This window comes from Neodiprion virginianus, chromosome 6, assembly GCF_021901495.1.
Source record: "Neodiprion virginianus isolate iyNeoVirg1 chromosome 6, iyNeoVirg1.1, whole genome shotgun sequence".
Lineage (NCBI taxonomy): Eukaryota > Metazoa > Arthropoda > Insecta > Hymenoptera > Diprionidae > Neodiprion > Neodiprion virginianus.
The window spans coordinates 17,445,220-17,462,883 of record NC_060882.1 but is presented as its reverse complement, the minus strand read 5'-3'; the positions used below and the strand labels follow the sequence as shown (position 1 = coordinate 17,462,883).

General features: G+C 37.2%; 1 protein-coding gene across 1 annotated transcript in view; it reads left to right on the top strand.

Moving 5' to 3' along the window:
• The window catches only part of LOC124307323 (protein PALS1), a 70,149-nt gene that overhangs the window by 10,128 nt on the left and 42,357 nt on the right, over positions 1-17,664 (top strand). Inside the window, exons 4-7 of the mRNA XM_046768858.1 lie at positions 9,438-9,498; positions 9,690-9,771; positions 11,829-11,932; positions 12,404-12,808. Coding sequence (XP_046624814.1) covers positions 9,438-9,498; positions 9,690-9,771; positions 11,829-11,932; positions 12,404-12,808 — 652 coding nt within the window. The remainder of the gene's footprint in view (positions 1-9,437; positions 9,499-9,689; positions 9,772-11,828; positions 11,933-12,403; positions 12,809-17,664) is intronic.

The window sequence follows — 17,664 nt, the reverse complement described above, 5'->3', positions numbered from 1 at the left end:
TGTTGTTATTAAGTAGCAGGGTTGTTGTTTTATTCGTGTTCACTGTAATTGGCGCAAATAACATTGTTGGAAATTTTTCGAATAGTTTTTTTTTTTTTTTTTTTATTTTAGCTTTTTCCAACTTTTCATTCCAAGGGACCGATCGATTTATTCTCGTACGCTTTGCGTTTTCACAGCTCTTTTCGAGCCTCACGTCGCGACGCTGTCGGCAACGTTACGTTTAAGTTATTCTAATTGCGAGTGACGAAGCGAAAAAATGGAGAAAAACGTGAGACGAGTCGGCTGTACTAACGTATAACATATACCTATATATGTAAATATGAACGGTTCTTCGACTAATATCCGACAGACTTTGGTCCGAGTGCAGTTGCCGATTCTTCTCTAACTCTAGGAATATTCTGTATGATCTTTTAGGTATTCGAAGTAATTTTATAGCGGTAGCGTCTAAATTACTTTATGTTTGAATTTTCGAAATTGTGTATGAAACAGACGTTTCTTAGCCTAGAAAGAGAATAAAAAATACCAGAACGACATTCTCTTGTCAAAACAATTCTCGGCTTACTCGTTCTGTAATTCAGGAATGCGCTGAAAATGCGACTAATTATTGAAACAGTATTGGAGGCTTCTTTTCTGAATCAAGTGCTTACCTCGCATTTATTGACATCTCTTTTTTTACGTAAGATATTAGATTTTCTACTATATAAAAGACGGTAGGAAGTCTGTAATAATCAATCAAATACAATCGAATATTGACCAAATATATTTTAGCTATTTGAACCTAATTGGACGGTAAAAAATTTTTCATTTCCATCGCTTATCTAGGTTTTGAATTACTTCAGGCATATCTAATTGCAATTGTTTCGAGTAAGCTATTCACTTTTCACGTGATTAAGAATTCATAGAACACGTTAGGATCAGGTATAGAATATTATTAGAGCGGAAAGGACCTATCAATAAAGTGGCGAATAGTTTTAAATATTGAACATTTCATGCAAGAATGTGGAACAATGAAGGATTCCATTCCATCACAGGACAGTATTCCAATATTATGCGTACGCTTCCAGTGAGGCGAAACATTGATCCAGGTTCTAAAAGAACCGCATATAATTAGACCATATTTTTCGAAAAAAAAATGTGTCAATTTTTTTGTTCACGTATTTACGCTAACGTTACACCGAATATCTTTCAAATACCCTCGAGAAAAATATCTAATTGTGTAGGTTACCGTCAGACTATCACTTCTATTTTATTTTCACTCAGCCATTGCTATAAATCAATGTTGATTTAACAATGAAGCGTATTCAAGAAAATCTGTTGTAGCAACAACTATAACACCCATTATCGACAACTATCATTACAGTAAATTGTTACTTCTACCAAATTTTCTTGTAATTCTGACAATGTTTAAATCGTTGTTACAAGGACAGCCATTTGACTCACAGAATTTTCTAGTAAATATAATTGATCAAAATTTTTGTCGATGGCAAATATAAGAGAGGATTTATTTTGTGTAACCCTCGGGTTATTTTTTATTATAAAAAATGGATAAAAAATCGTCAGACTCAGGGGTACGCGACGATACGTACAACGGTTACTGTCTATTGCACTAATACTCCCTGTGCGAAGTGGCAGGTTACAGTTGCGAACCGTTAAATAGAACGATGTATTTGCGTTATACATACCGCGGTGAAAATGTGTATCATATAGCATGGAACTGAAACGAGGACATTGGAACAATCAGTTTCATGTGCATCACGTCACGTCGTACGTTTAATGAATTATTACGAAATTTGTAATGAGGAACTCAGGTATGCGCTGTCGTAATTTAAACGCGAAAAATAGAATAACACCACTCGCGGTTATAATAATATTAATAATAACATTAAAAATAATAATCATAAAACTATCGTCATATTTATTACTATCAGCAAATTACGAGTTGCCAAACCAGAGCTGCTGACTGACTCGTTATGCAACAGAAACTGTAGTACACCTGTGCTCTCTGCGAGCCTTCTGTCGCGATCCACGTGTTTGATCGAATGAAATAACTTATAGGAGTTTCTGTACAAGTAGGTTATACATGGAGCTCTGACACCTGCGCTACGAAGCCGGGGACTCGTAGAGTGACGGTTATATTATTCACATTACACGCCTGTATAATTTTGATGTTATTTTTTTTTATTATACGTCGAATCTTGATCGTAATACTTTTGCTCTCTTTGAGATTAACTCGCGACGATGATTGTATAATTTTTAAAAAAAATCTGCACAGCAGGATCGGATCATTTATTTATATCGCATTCCGCAGAAAGAACGAATCGTATGACAATGTGTAATGCGTAACGGAATAGTAAGCTTGGAGAAATTTTTACGGCAAAAAACAAAAAAAAAAAAAAAAGAAAACTTCAAATTGCATTCTCTCAATATATGTATTTAATTTATTTCTGTAACTGAACATCATTTCTGTTATATTCGAATAAATGTCGAAAGCGTACAAAAGTTTGTTCGTAAATAAAAATTGAAAAAAATGTTTCATCTATTTTACTGATGAATCGTTTCATTTCAAACGAAGGCCTGCTTTTCGCTTTGGAAAATCAAGTATCGTATAATGTCGTTAGGGAAGTTAATGAAATCAGATGACTAAGCAGATTCCTATTACACACAGTCATCTTTGGAATCGATGAGAGAATGCTTTGACAAGCCGTGAAATTTTGTTCACGACGAAAATCTGGGAAATCAGTTTTCAATTATTGAGTTTAAACGTTTGTCAATTATTTGTTAAGCTAGGGAATTTCGTGCGATGAAATCAAGGAAGTGTTTTTTATTTCCGTGAAACAAATCCGCGATAATTTTTTAAAGCGTTTTCTTTGAATCTTATGAAAATAATTTTAAATGCCAACGCAATGCATTTTTATCGCTAATGGATATGACGGCTTCTGGTAAATTCCAACAGTCGAATCCAACAGATTTCTTTTTATCAATACACGCTCTTTGTGTTCAAATACATCGTTTCTCTGGGGTACACAAAGCGATATCAACTATCGCATGTATTGGAATGGAAGCATGTGGTTTAACTCAGAAATCTGGTCATGAAAAAGAGAATTACCAGGAGATTGTTTCCAAGAAAATTGCACGAACATCACAGTTCATAAAATTTCGTTTAACGTGTCAATCTTTCATTTTGGTAAACTACGTCAATACCAAGTATTGCAAACGCGGTCTACAGAAACTTAAACAATGAAAATCAAATTTTTCCGAGTGGAATACTTTCTTTCATCGTGTTTTTGTTTTAACTGAAACATGTTTCTCTTAAGACTATACAACGTAGTCATTCCTTATCGACCGCGTTAAATTTCACTTATTTTCACCATTATCAAAGCTTATGCACCACTGATGTGAACATCACGTAGGCAGCATAATTTTACATGTAATAGAGAATAAAAATGTTGAAAAAAAGTTTAGTTTCACGCAACGTTGTTGCCTCCTTGAGTTGACTATAACCAAGATTTAAAAGTTATACGATAATTTCATGGAAAATTCTTGAGGATAGACAATTACAATGATTCTGGCTATCGTATTTTTCTGAATTTTTCAATTTTCATTACACCGAACACCATCAGCGAACCACGAACTACCTTCCCTTCGCGTTATTAGCGCTACTACATTTTACTCAGTCGGTAAGGACTGACTACAGTATCCTCTTCATTTCAACCTTACGCAGTATTTTCCCTAAACAACTAAAATTCTTCCCCCTTATTTTAGCTAACAAAGTAATTGTGGTTTTTATCGCAGATAATTTTGCATAGTTAATACATGGCAAAATTGGTCAAACACAACAATAGAATAAAATCGGGGTTTAGAAAATTGAAATCAATTTATTCAAGTTCAATTCGAATAAAAGTGTTTTCTCGCAAAGAAAGAAAAAAACACTAGCTGCCTCGAATTGTGGTAAAGAAAGTTCGGTTAGTAATAATTTACAAAATATTACATTGCTGCTCCGTTTCTGATCAACTTCCACATACATGCCTATCATTTGTTTCCATTCAAATTCCGCTCATCAGAAAAACGCTGTACACAAGACAAATTTATTTGATTGATTGAAAATATATATCGACTCTACTCGAAATCCATTCCGAGGTATCTGTAGAACATCCAGTCATGAACAAAGCTGACTCTGATTTAAAGAAGTAGAATAATCGTGTGACTTTTATAAAATTAATGGTAAGTGAATTTTTTTGATTTAAATTACAGGTTTGACTTTTTTCAATAATAAAGAAATATTTTCCTAAACTACAATTCAGTTCAACTTTTCAAACCCTGATCTTACATTTGTCACTTTTCATTGCCTGTGGTGATACACGCAAAATGTTGATTTCGACCGAAAGTCGATTATGCTGATTGCAACAAATATTTAGGTTTTAGAAATTTTAGTATCCGGAAAACAGGATTTTATAAAGATGTCAGTCGGTCTGTTTGTCCTGATACACACTCTCCCAATGATTTCGAAAACGACGCGTTGGCAAAATCTGTAGTTTATAGAATTTTTTGTGCATTCAAATGATGGACATGAAAAACTGTCACATTCCGTTTTCCAGAAGCCTTGTTCAATATCACGACGTCGCAACACGATGTGACAAACATGGCAAATCTTCGATTTAGAAAATACAACAAGTCGTTCAATTTTTCAAATAACTAAAAACTGTAAACAGTTTACAATAATACAATCCTATACATTTACTCTCTAAATTTGAATTTTCTCCAGTGGTACACTTACAACTGATTCCCATTTAGAGAGTAATAAACTACGGATCTGAACAATCACTCTGACAGCGTTCGTACGTACCATTTGTAAGAAGTATTATTGAAATTACTGTGGAAAACGAATAAACTTTACCGCAATGAGACATACTTCCGTACAAAAAATAAAGAAAGAAGATTTTACGAACAAAAGAAAGTATCAACGATAGAGTATTTTCATTGCATAATCGATAGATGCCTTCGGTAATTGAATTTCGGGTCTCTATAAGACGTCGAAGATTATCGTGAAAAATACCGTCGTCACACGGTTGTTTTCTTCAACTGATTCGAACATCCTCACTCAGCTTATACGCTGAATCGTGAATTCAGAATCTCCCAAGATAATAATTATAAAACTATTTGCAGAACGTGTAAAGCTCAATCCACCCTCTTGCGTCCTGGTCCCAAGGCTTGGACTCGCCTTCAGCAACTCGGTCTCAAGTGGCACACGCTACAAAGCTCGTGCTTTTCCTATCGGTGTGGGGAACCTGCCTACTTATTTGATATTGACCATCCGACATCCTTGCACCCATCCATCCACCGTTCGTTACCTACACATCGGGCGATCGGAACTCCAAGACTCGTACTTAAAGGTCCTACAGTCAAAGTGCATTGAACCTCCCCGACTATCCCGCAGTCTGTACACTGACTACCCGCGAGTTTATTTAGGATTCTACTATGATCCAAATATAAACGTATGACGCCTTTGCGGCAGTTCTTTCTCTGCGCGCCCCGCGAACGTGTAGATCTACCGATTTTAGTGCCCACGCACGCTGATATATTCGGAGGAAATCGACCATCGCAAGCCTCCCTGAACCTAGTTCCGGGATTTTGTTTCTCGAAAGGATCGGTTCAATTTACTCGAATACACGGGAATCTGAGATTTGAAATTTACCTCGCTACTCCGCGCATATTTATTTTTGTCGATAGTTAATGTCGGTGATAACTAACGTTGTTTTCGAACAGCACAACCTCGGACTTTTGTCCGCCAGTATATGATATCGATTCTCAAATTGACTGGATAACGATCAAAATTCCGGGGGAGAAAGTTATAGGAATTCTGTTATTATCGGGTTGCAGGTTATGAGGTTGGTCGACCAAAAATCGATACCATTTATTATTTTAATTACGATACAATCGTACTTTGAATATTACGGTAAATAAGTGTATACTCGCATATGTGCAACAAGGATATATTTAACTAAATAAAATTAGAAAATACTGGAATTATAAACAAAAGCTTACAATTAGGTGTCGATACTTCGCTTCGAAACTCTTCAGAATAGTTTACAATATAGTTGATTGGTTCGATTTCACTCTACGACGACTCATTTTATCCAGCAGACTATTTAGTACAGATTCAGTATTTTAGTGTGATTCTTGATTTTACAACAATGTACTGAATGTTGCTGAATTGAATATTGAAAAAAAAATAAAACTCGTTTCAGTGACTTTACAGAAAATACTTTTCTGAACAAAACAAGCCGCCATCGTAGAATGGAATCGAACGAATCTACTGTATTTTTAACAATTTTGAAGCGATTTGAAATTTAGCATCGATATCCAAGCTTTTATTTTATAATTTCGGTATTATCTATTTGTTTTTTTTTTTTACTTTTGTAGAGATCTTCGTAGGATACGAATATTACACGTTTGATAATTACTCAATATTCGACTGTTCCGTAATAAACTTAACAAAAAGTGTAAATTTTTGGCCAACCAGCCTTCATAATTGCCTCGAATTTAGGCAAAAAATTGAAAGTAGAAAACGCCGACGCGCGATCGTTGCTTTGAGACAGTAAAGTAGGACTGTGTCTAGAATAACGTATTATACGGGCATGTGCATCGAAAAAATATACTTTCAGCATACTAATTTCTAGCAATCCGTCGATACGTGCGTATTTTTTGTATGCAATGAGCAAAGTGTAGCCAGTGTTTTGCAGTATTTTGCATACCGACAAGTCGGACTGCGCGCATGATTTGTCATTTGGTATAACATCAGGCAACGCCTATCTGTCGCCGCGTACGTGCGTAAACATCGTGAATATGACACAGATACGAAGGATATTTGAAACGTTCTGTTATTTTGCGATCAATACATTGCACATTCAACAGATTCGCATATAGCGTTTTTTTCACCTCCTTTGTCGACATTTTTTCTTATTCACTTCTCTGTTATTGTTTCTTCTCTCTTTGTTTTTTCCATCAATCGGAATCCTTGACATTCTTAGAGGCATTAACTGTGCGATGCCTCAAGTTGAGAGTTACTTTACCGTGAAGCTGCATGTCGGCCTTGTATTCGGTTACAATTAAAAAAAAAAAAAGAATTTGACCTACCATATTATTGACTGGATACTAGTTAAAAATGACCATGAAAACATTGTAAAATTCGACTTTTTCACTGCAGACCGATTCGTGATAACAGTGCATCATACATGAATAACGATTTTAAATTCGTTCAGATTATTTTTGCAATTTTTTCAAACGTTCTTTCGATATTATCTACACCATTTTTTATCATTCAAATTCTCTGACGTTTCTTGAATTCCTCTATTTTCGAAATAGAAAGAAATTTATTTGCATTTAAAACGTCATTCGAGAATGAGGTCATATTGTATTTTCGATTTTCACGAATGCGATGCGATAAAAAAAAATGTGCAAGTTGCCCTGAGTTTTGTAAGAAGATGGAAAGAGCGATCACGATCAGTTTTAGGGATTCAATAGGAAGGCGTGACATATTTTTGTAGACGGTTTTTGGTACTCGCTTGGTTTTCGGTGCGCATTGAACAAAAAGGAGAAAACTATCGGCGTTTTATTAGTGGATTATTCGGCTCTACGCGATATGTGGTGCGGGTGCAGCAAACGATCGAGACACGATAGTGACTCGACTATAATTGACGCCTGCGAGGCAAACTGCGAGGAGGAATTATGCATAACGAGTGCGTGTATAAACGATCTGGACGATAGTGACGAGGATTTTGGGATGAAAAAATACTTCGACCTCTCGGCGATTAGATTCATCGACGAGGATGCAGACCTCGAGGATGGCGTCGATTGTGCGATCAGCGATATAGGTCTTTGCATACTGAAGTATTCACACGTATTCCGTATACAGAGTGAATTCCTAACGACTGCACGGTCCGTCGTCTGCTAAAACTTAATGCGCATGCGCTACAATCTGAAACTAGCTGTTTGCCAGGGCGACCAACCGTCATAAATTTAGACGACGGCTCGCCGCGATGTACGCTACTTGAAGAATTTTGACAGAACTGTCGGATTTTAGCTCGTACGCATTAGATTTTAGCAGACGACGGACCGTGCAGTCTTTAGAAATTCACTCTGTATAGCCACGTGATATAATCTCACCGGGAAATATGTCACAAAAAATATCGCTAATTGAATGCTGTGTTGGTATGGCAGGAGCTGTTGTAGGTGATGGTTTCGAGAAATTATCAAACTTCCAACTGTGTCTCTGTACTCTATATCGATTATTTTAAAAACACGTGCGTAATGTTCGTTTGATGTTAGAATTAATCAGGGCTCAGCGATTAATCGATTAACGCAGACTTGGAATAATTCGTTTTTTAATCAATTGATTTATAGCCGAAAAAACGATTAATTGAAAAGATCGACTTACCGATTAATCGAAAAAAAACAATTGAAAGGGACGATTCTAAATGTTAGAATTTCTGAGATCTTCAAGAGCGAGACTTTGAACTTTTCATACGATTTCGAAGACGTTTGTAACGCAGTTAGTGAGGCTAAAGATTGTGCTCAAAATAAACGCCTGCAGATGTTGTTAAACAATAAGTTTTGAAATTCTACAATTGACTTCGCACCAAAATCCAATATCACCTGTGAAATTCGTATCCATCAAGTAACAGTTGTATTATTGTTTATGAAGACTTGAAGTAGACATTTGGAAATATTGTTTCTCTGTCGATCTTCCTGACTTCTTTCTAATGAGTTCTGAATCCAACGAGCATTCCTGGGGTTTGCAATTTGTATAAAGCAACTGAAGAATAAGAGAATAATAATTTGGATACATTTCGGAACATTGAAATGTTATTACACGAAGAAATTGTTAAATCCAAGAAATTACAACTTTATAAATCGTAGGTGTAAAAAAATAGTAAATTATAATGTAATTAGTTACTACTTGTGTTGAATGAGTTGATAAAAAAGATACTTCTCAATCATTTTTGCACAGCTTCAAATATCGTTCCCGTGTGATTTAATTTTAAAAAGTTGCACACAAGCTAATCAATATCAATTCATTATCATGTAAATGACATGTAATATGTCACGTGAAAAATCAACACTTTCAGATTAATAAAGAACAGTTTCTCAGCGTCCTCGCAATTGTACTAAACGTCGAAATCCTTCACATTCGAAGAATTTCCAAGTTCTTCCCGACGTGTGATAACCACGGAGTGGATAAAATTTTGAATTAATACATTATCAAGTTAGAAAAATTGTATTTAACGATAACATTATACCAGCGTCACCATTCATGGAGTCTTGCAAACTTCAAGGAACTTCCCTCTCTTCCAACGCACTATTATTTTGCTTCTCATAGATTGAATTAATTCACCTACCGTGTTACTGTTTTTAACCTGTGTTTCTCTGACTGTTGGCAGAAGAGTTGGATGGACCGAATGCCGGACGCATCAGGGATGCTTGGGTCATCGCCGTCGAAAGGTAAAATCTGAAAGAGAACCTTACTGTATTTAGCTATCTAACGATATATGAGTCGCGGAAAATTGAACCAACTCATCTGTCAAGGAACATGACTTTTTGAATATCACGTGGATTATCTAATGAATTAAAATTATTTTACTCTTCGTTTTATTTCTTTTCCTTATATTTTGTTTGGTGTTTTCACGATCCAGAGGAGCAAGAGAGAGATTGCAGAGGCTGACAGCTTTGAGAAGAATCCAGCCGCGAGATATACAAGCTATTCTCCATCAGAAGGTGAATATATCTTTTACACGGATAATATTATCTGCAGTTTGAATAAAAATGAATACAAATAAATTATCAGATTCGGTGAATTTGAAAAATAGAATAAATAGTTTACCGTTAGCGTGGCAATTCAGCACAACAAATTGGATGTAATTTCGGACAATAGAGCAATGACAAAGTGGAGAATGAACAGGATACCTTCACCAACATATCCGTCTATAAACCGAGGCATAAGCGTAGCATTTTTTCGTCCGTTCGTTCGTTCCCGTTGCACTGATGGCAAATATAAAATTAAAATATTTCATTCGAGTAAAACACATTTGTTTAATTGCGTACGAAAACTCGTTGACAATATAGCTGCTGGTCTATTTAAATTAGCGTGTTCGAATCAATATACTACGAATCATTGATCGAAGTAATTTTTTTTTTAATCGTGGTAAGTAAAATATTTAAAAATAGATATGTGTCTGACGCAAAACATTTTGTTTTGTCAAATTTTACACGATGCTTTGTATTCGTGTTATCCACGGTATGATAACGAGAGTCACTTTGATATCCCGGGCAATTTTAGCACCCTCGGAACCATTGATTGATCTCTGTGAAAAAACATCCGGTGTTGCATAACGCGTGCTTATTAAACTTTTCTTCACCTGGATATATAGAACTTTCATTCATCATCTCTATTCCATTGGGGCTACTTTGGTGCGAATTCATCAGTCCCTTTCTTTCCGGTGTCCTCAAGACCTTTCCTCTTCATCCTCTATTCACTCCGTAATTACTTCACCCCTCGTTCTCCGCCACAGCTAGTTATATACCTACCCCTTTATCTCTTCTTTTGCTGCGCGACCAGCTTCAGGCAAAACCCTCGTGAAAATCTTTGGCGCACTTACCGTCAACTAGGTCGCATCTCTTCTACAAAAGACTGGTGCCGATTTGTGTGTGTATGAAGTCTAAGTCGTGACCTACGTGTTCGAACTAAAAAAAAAAAAATTAAAACTTACACTTTCGAGGTGAACGGAAGAAGTTTGGTCGGACGAAGTTTGATAGCGTTTCTTTTATTTCATTACATGATATTGAGAGTTTATGAAATTTATATCTTCGTTAAGTACGATAACTTATTTAACGATTAAAAAAAAAAATGAACCCTAAAATGGTAAACAAGAAGTAGGATATCGATGCTTCATTTTAAATTGCTTCAAGATGGTTATAAATCAGAAAGATTCGTTCAATTTCACTTCACGATGGCTTATTTTGTTGGGAAAACTACTGGGTATTTTGCTTTCTGATGATACTTGCGAGCGACATCATATGCAGGGTGTGATTTGGGAACAGTGTAGTGTGTTACAGCTTTGGAAAGTGGGTGATTTCCGATAAGTGTGAAGTTTATAGCGTGACTCGTAAAGCGAGTGCTACAATCGCACGAGTTATACCAGTGTGAACGCCGCATGAGCCAAGGTGAGCGCTGTAAATACACGAGTCAGATATCACCCATTAGAACGCCTGACACACGCTATTTTTTACAACACCTGTGTAGGAAAGCTTGATTTGAAACAAAAATCGAATGTAATATAATAATTTAAAAGACGTAGATCAAGGGCAATCAAGAGGTCCATAGGTCCGGAGGCACAGGCCCGGCTTCGTGAAGCCTGATTCTAAACGTGCAAACTTCAAGTTGAACTCATTGTCAGCCGAATGACGTCACTGGCGGTGCTTAAACTCCGTGCGTAAAATTGAGTTATCGGTAAATGCGCATGCGCCGAGAAAGTCCTGGTTCGTAAAATTGAGAAATTTAGCTGAGCGCATGCGCGAGCGTCGTTTTACCGCACTTTTCAGAAATGGGGGCAATTCGGGCACGCTCCACAGGCTTCGAAAATCTAACTTTTCCAAGAGTGTGTTGGCGAAATGATATACCTACACATATGTACCTGCAGGCCATTTCAATTATGTTTTCTATCACATAACGTACAACGTCAGCTATGCTTTTCGAGATTTACCCAATTAGTTATACACCGATGCGCGTCCTTCAATGCGCATTATAACTACAGATATATCTTTACATGATTCAGGATGAAAACACGTCGCAGATAAACGACGGAGGTGCTTCTTCTAGTACGATAACCACTCGTGCTGAAATAACGAGCAATCAAATCACCGTAACCGTCAAAGACAGGTGAGTAAAGTATAGATACGTTATACGCATTAAGTAACTCTCACTTACGAATAACGAATGCTGGTCGAATATTAGAAATTCAAGTTGCACCATAGCGATACGATTGATCCGATATACTAAATACCGTTCGAATCAAAAATTCACGATTTAGCTAAATTTCCACACTCGCGTGTAATTCAGAATTACCGGGGTGTTATACTCGAGAATGTTATATTACGTAATTTATAGTTCTATAAAGTACTACAATAATTGAAGTCGAAGTTAGAGTTCCAGAAAGCTGGAACATCTATTCAGATTATTTCATTAATTGACGCAACATTAAACAGTAATCACGAAGTAATTCGTATAATAAATTTACAATTTACACTACGCATTGCAGTAAACATTTCGAGATTCAAAATACATGCATTCATGATACATGCTCATCAAACCTGATCAGCCTAAAACCATAAAAACCTTTTTTCGCCACAGGGAATGTCCACCGACCGAATTTCCGGTGAAATTGAGCAACGGGACGGTACCAAAGGTTGCAACGAGCAAGGTACAGGTCAGCCCTGCACCGGCGTCGAATAAGCTCGCCAAGGAAAAGGAGGATAACTCGGGAGCGCCGGCGAAGGAGAAAAAGGAGTCTTTAGAGAAACAGCAAAGCTGCCCCGAGGAGTCGAACAATCTATTGGTACACCCGGCACCTTCGCAGGGTACTAGAGTCGGCGAGAGAAGGGCGAGCAGCCCCTTTCAAAATGGCCGTACCGAGGTCCTGATCGGCGACGCTGAAGGTGGACCAAGATCGCCGAGGGGATCGACGTCGTCGGGAGCTAATGACAATAACCTGCTCAATCCGCCTACCGAATCCGACAACCCAGAACCAATTTGCAGGTGAGTTGTGTTTTTCAAAATCTGTGTGGCAGGGCGCACATAATTTTTGCAGGTTTCATTCATGAATATTCCTTTCCACCTGATTATTCCATTCTGTATACTGATCGTGAATGTATTTAATTCGTAAACAGGCAAAATAGAAGTCGGTGATATTTTTCTAAATATTTTCTGTTACCAATGATATTGATTATGCTTATAATCATCACCTCGTTGTTGAATTTTCAATGTGGTCTGTCACTCCAACTAAAGCTTCGTGGTTTTTCCATGCGGCAACTTCATGGTTTCATCGGTTGAAAACAACTGCAAATTCATATGCAGAATTAGTTGCTCCGTAGCCTCAATGAACTATAACAAAATTTCTGCAAATGGAAGTGTTAAAATTTCGCAGACGTAGGTGTTTTTATTTTTCTATTTTTGCTATTCAGAACTTTGAGTGATCACAACGTATGTTGATCTAGCGGGCCATAGATTTACATACAAGTAGCGAAATGTGTTACATAGTTACGTATCATAAGAATACATAGCAATCATATTTCTGCATGAAATAACGACATGACAATTGCGAAGAGTTTTCAGAAATTTATTCTGTTCGTCCCTTATACGTGTGGAACAGGTCCAATGAAAACTAGGTATTCAATGAAGTTTTCTATTTCATTTTACCTACGGAATATCGTTTCTGACCAAACGGAGCTCTCCCGATATCTACAAACTTTCTACATCCCGTCTATGCGACTTTACACAGTGACGTTATACGGATTTACATTCAGAATTTTCAGCTTTCCCAGATTTTCATCTTACTGTACAAACAGTGTGTGATTGATTTGATTATACCGGCCTCTCAGTATAAGTAAATTTACTTCTTTGGGAGAATCGAGGATGTTGCATAGTGATACTTTGACGAGATTTTTCCGATCATTTCCATTATTACGTATTACGTTCATTTTGTGCTTACTCTGCACTGTAATTCAGTAAGTATACACGTAGAAATGATTCGTTACATCAATCGAGTGAATTTAGCTCAACAAGTTCAGTTCAAAAATTATATGTAGGATGATTAAGGAAATATTTATTATTAATAGAAACCATTGAAAACCATTTAAAATTTATCAACGAATCAATTCGTGTAAATACCTATTTTTAAAAAGTAAAATAAGTCTAACCACAGAGTCCTGGAAGTTTGAGGAAGACGACAAATAATAATTATAATCATCCCCGGTTATCCGCGGGCGATGCAGAGAAATATATTGGAATCGAACCAACGGGGCAGCGAATATACGGACATTGCGAAATGCCCGAAATCGATGCAATATAGGTAGTTATTGCGAAGCAATAAAATTAATATAGGCTTGCAGTTGTATATCGCTATGGGTATTCGGTTATTACACCAGAACCGCGCACAAGTTCTACATATAGAAGTTAATTTTTAGTTTCTCCTTTTCTTTTTTATTTTTTCTTCTCCTTATCGCCCGGTTAAACGACTGGCCGCAGATATTTACGCTCCTCCGCCTTAATAATAAATAATGCTTTTACGAACGCAAAAGACTACGCGTGCACCGAAGCGAATCAAGTTGCCTGTTTGTAGGCGTTCCCCTGACTGTTCGAGTAGCAAGGAGGCAAACCCCGCACCAAATTCAATAACTACGTCAAAACTCGCTGTGCCCAGAAATATTGTTTGACAAGAATTGATTGTTTTATAAAACGCCGAGATTCCAATGTTTCTCCTGGTGTACATATGACAAATTTTTCATACTTTTGTTAATTTAGGGATTTATATTATTTAACCCTATTGCGTAAAACAGGCGCGCAATTTTCGATGTCTTCAAAATAAGAGTATATCTTTACTCTTGACTTCGCCTGTGCGATTAATCGATTAATAGTTTTTTGAATTAATCAGAAAATTCCCCTCGTCGTTTTTCCTATCCATCGATTGGACAGCCCATTCAATTAGGCGTCTTTTTGTCAAGTCAGCTTTTTCGAACAGACTCTACACCAATTCATGTTTTTTTACACCTTTCTTGACAAATAGGCCCGCACAATTGATTGCGTTTTCGATTCATCGGTTTCGAATTTCAAATACCGGTCGCTCGTGCAGTCGTTCTATTCTCATCGATTATTGTAGGACATTTTGTAGAACGTTTTTGCGACGTATCTAAATCACGACGAACGAACGGAAATACCGAATAGAATTTTGCGTAAATCACGTATTTCGAAACAACTCGCGAGTAGCATTACGCATACCGCTTGTCTCTTTAATTCGATTAAATTTGTATCACATACATTGAATTTCGGTTCTTCAGCGGCGAATCTACTTGGTGATTCACCGAATTCGGGAATACCTACGTAACAGAGCTACCAGATTGACCAAGCTTATACACTTACGTAACGGCCTGTTTCGTTAATCTAATTATCCAATACAGTTAGGTACAAATCAATGAACGGTAGCACGGCGAGAGTTGTGTGACAGTGGCAGGCGAAGCGGCTGCACGGCGTGGATGAAACGAAAACGACGAAGCGGTAATTTGGATGAAATTTGTCGAAGAATAAATAAGCAGGGGTGTAATATAATGGAACAGGTATATGAACGATACTGGATACCTGCAGCATGCCGCCAGCTCGGGCGATAATCAATACGAGTGTACGTATTTATGAGTCATGGCGATACCGATCGGGTGTCGCTCGAGTGTGCATGGGGTATATAATAGAAGAAGGCAATGAAAGAAGAATAAAACGAGGTACCTTATAGAGGAGAGAAAATGAGAGACATAAATTCTACACGTTCGATTCATTACTTGGATCGTACTCGCACATAAAACAATAGTAGGTACAAAATAATTGCGAGAACGGTATTGGTATTATATACGGCATCTTATACCTATCCATTACGGATACCGAAGCTTATATCGTCGGCGGAAGAACGATGTGACATCTTCGACAGCGCTTTATAATTTCAGCGCTTCCTCCGTCAACAACTCGACTGCTTTGTAGTTTTTGACAGAGGTAGCGCAGAAAATAGGATTTGTCGTGTGTGCGTTATATAGGGACTTTTGGACTCGTGTGCGTTTTGCACTCGTCAAGAAATCCCTATTTTATGAGCATTTGTCACAAAAATAACTATTTTTACAAGAACGCAATTATTGTTTTTCGATAATCTTTTAGCGCGCTGTAGGTATGCGTTGTTAGTTTGAAATGTCACGTAATTGAAATATAATAATATATCCTGCGGTGAATGGAGTATCCAATTTTATAAATCATAACTGTTCCAACTGTTACAGGGATTGGTTACGGGTTTAGGAATTATGCACATGGTCAATTGAGCCATGATAATTAAGCGGTCGAAAATAAGGAAAACTAAATTCGACGTTGCACGAAAGTGAAACGGTTGTACGGAAAAGGAATAACGAGGAAGTAATGGATTGGTTTATCAACCTAATCAAGTTCTTTTCCACTTTTTTTTTCTTCAATTTACCCAGTACAAGAATGGTGATATCGATAAGTAATACGTATAATTGAACATTCGAATCAATTATTGATTTGCAGTTTGCGTAATCGCCGTAGGTTAAAGCAGTCTAAAAATCAGACTATCACAAGAAAAGTACCTAAAGGGTAAATGAACTCGCGTAGTATCACATATTTTATGCCGGCATTAACTTTACTAATTATCTTGAAATAATAAACACGGCGTCATTTCGAAATTCGAGTAAACACTGGTACTGCGATGCCTCAGTATTTACCCCAGTTTACTATATTCAGTACATAACAATATGCAGATTAAATGAGTAATGAACGTTATTCGAATTAGACGTATTAAAGATTCGCGTGATCTGCGACAATTCAGATGCGCCGTTTTCTCTTGTGGGCGGTAAATAATTACGAGTACAAAGGGAGAAAGGATAAAGGATAGATAAGACATACGATAAACAGCCAAAGTGGCGACTTATCGTACACCTCGTATTCAAACGCAGTACTTCAGGCCGTGTAAGTGCAGTCTAAACAATGCTTTTTCTGTCTTTTTAATCTCACCGCGCCTGCGACGAGCTGAGCTGGATCGGCTTATTCTTTCCGAAGAGAAGGATCGAGCGAAGCCGGTGGGGCAAAGGGATAGCGGGAGTAAGAGAAATAGAAGGATCGACAGAGGGAGAGAGAGAAAGAGAGAGAAAGGAGACAAAGGCTTGGCGAGCGCATACCTTCTTTTCACCCTCAGAACCTCGACGCTATACTCGATTCAGTACTTTAGCATATGCTATAGTTCGAGGAGGACATCGCATCGCGTACAACAAACAGGCGCATTTCCGTAGGACAAGTCCTTCGTTTTAGCCTCAATGAAACTGAATTCACGGAACCGCCGGGCAAATTATGTACTTGTCAATATTATACATTTTTTGGTTATCGCAAGGTCAAGTCTATTCGTTTAGTTAGCGACATTTTTTCAAATAAATAAGGCCGCAGGGACATGTAGGAGTCCTAAGCTTACCGACTGAGTAAATTCACTCTTTTTATTCCTATATTAAATAAACAAATGAATGGAAGGAGTTCAAATTTCGACGTTGCATCGTCCTTTCGGAGCGGAATTCGGGAAAGTTATTCATATCTCGAAAATCGTCAAGAAAATGTGTGGTTTCTTGACACGTGTTATTATTTCCACATTTCCCGCATTTCTCGGGCCAAAAATTGCATAGTTGAGATACTTTCCGCACTTGTCAAAAAACCACATATTTTTTTGACGATTTTCGGGATATGAATAACTTTCCTGAATTCCGCTTATACGAAAGAACGATGCACCGTCAAAATTTGAACCCTTACCCTTCATTTGTTTATTTAATAAAGAAAATCCTAGTTATATGAATTATTTAAAAACC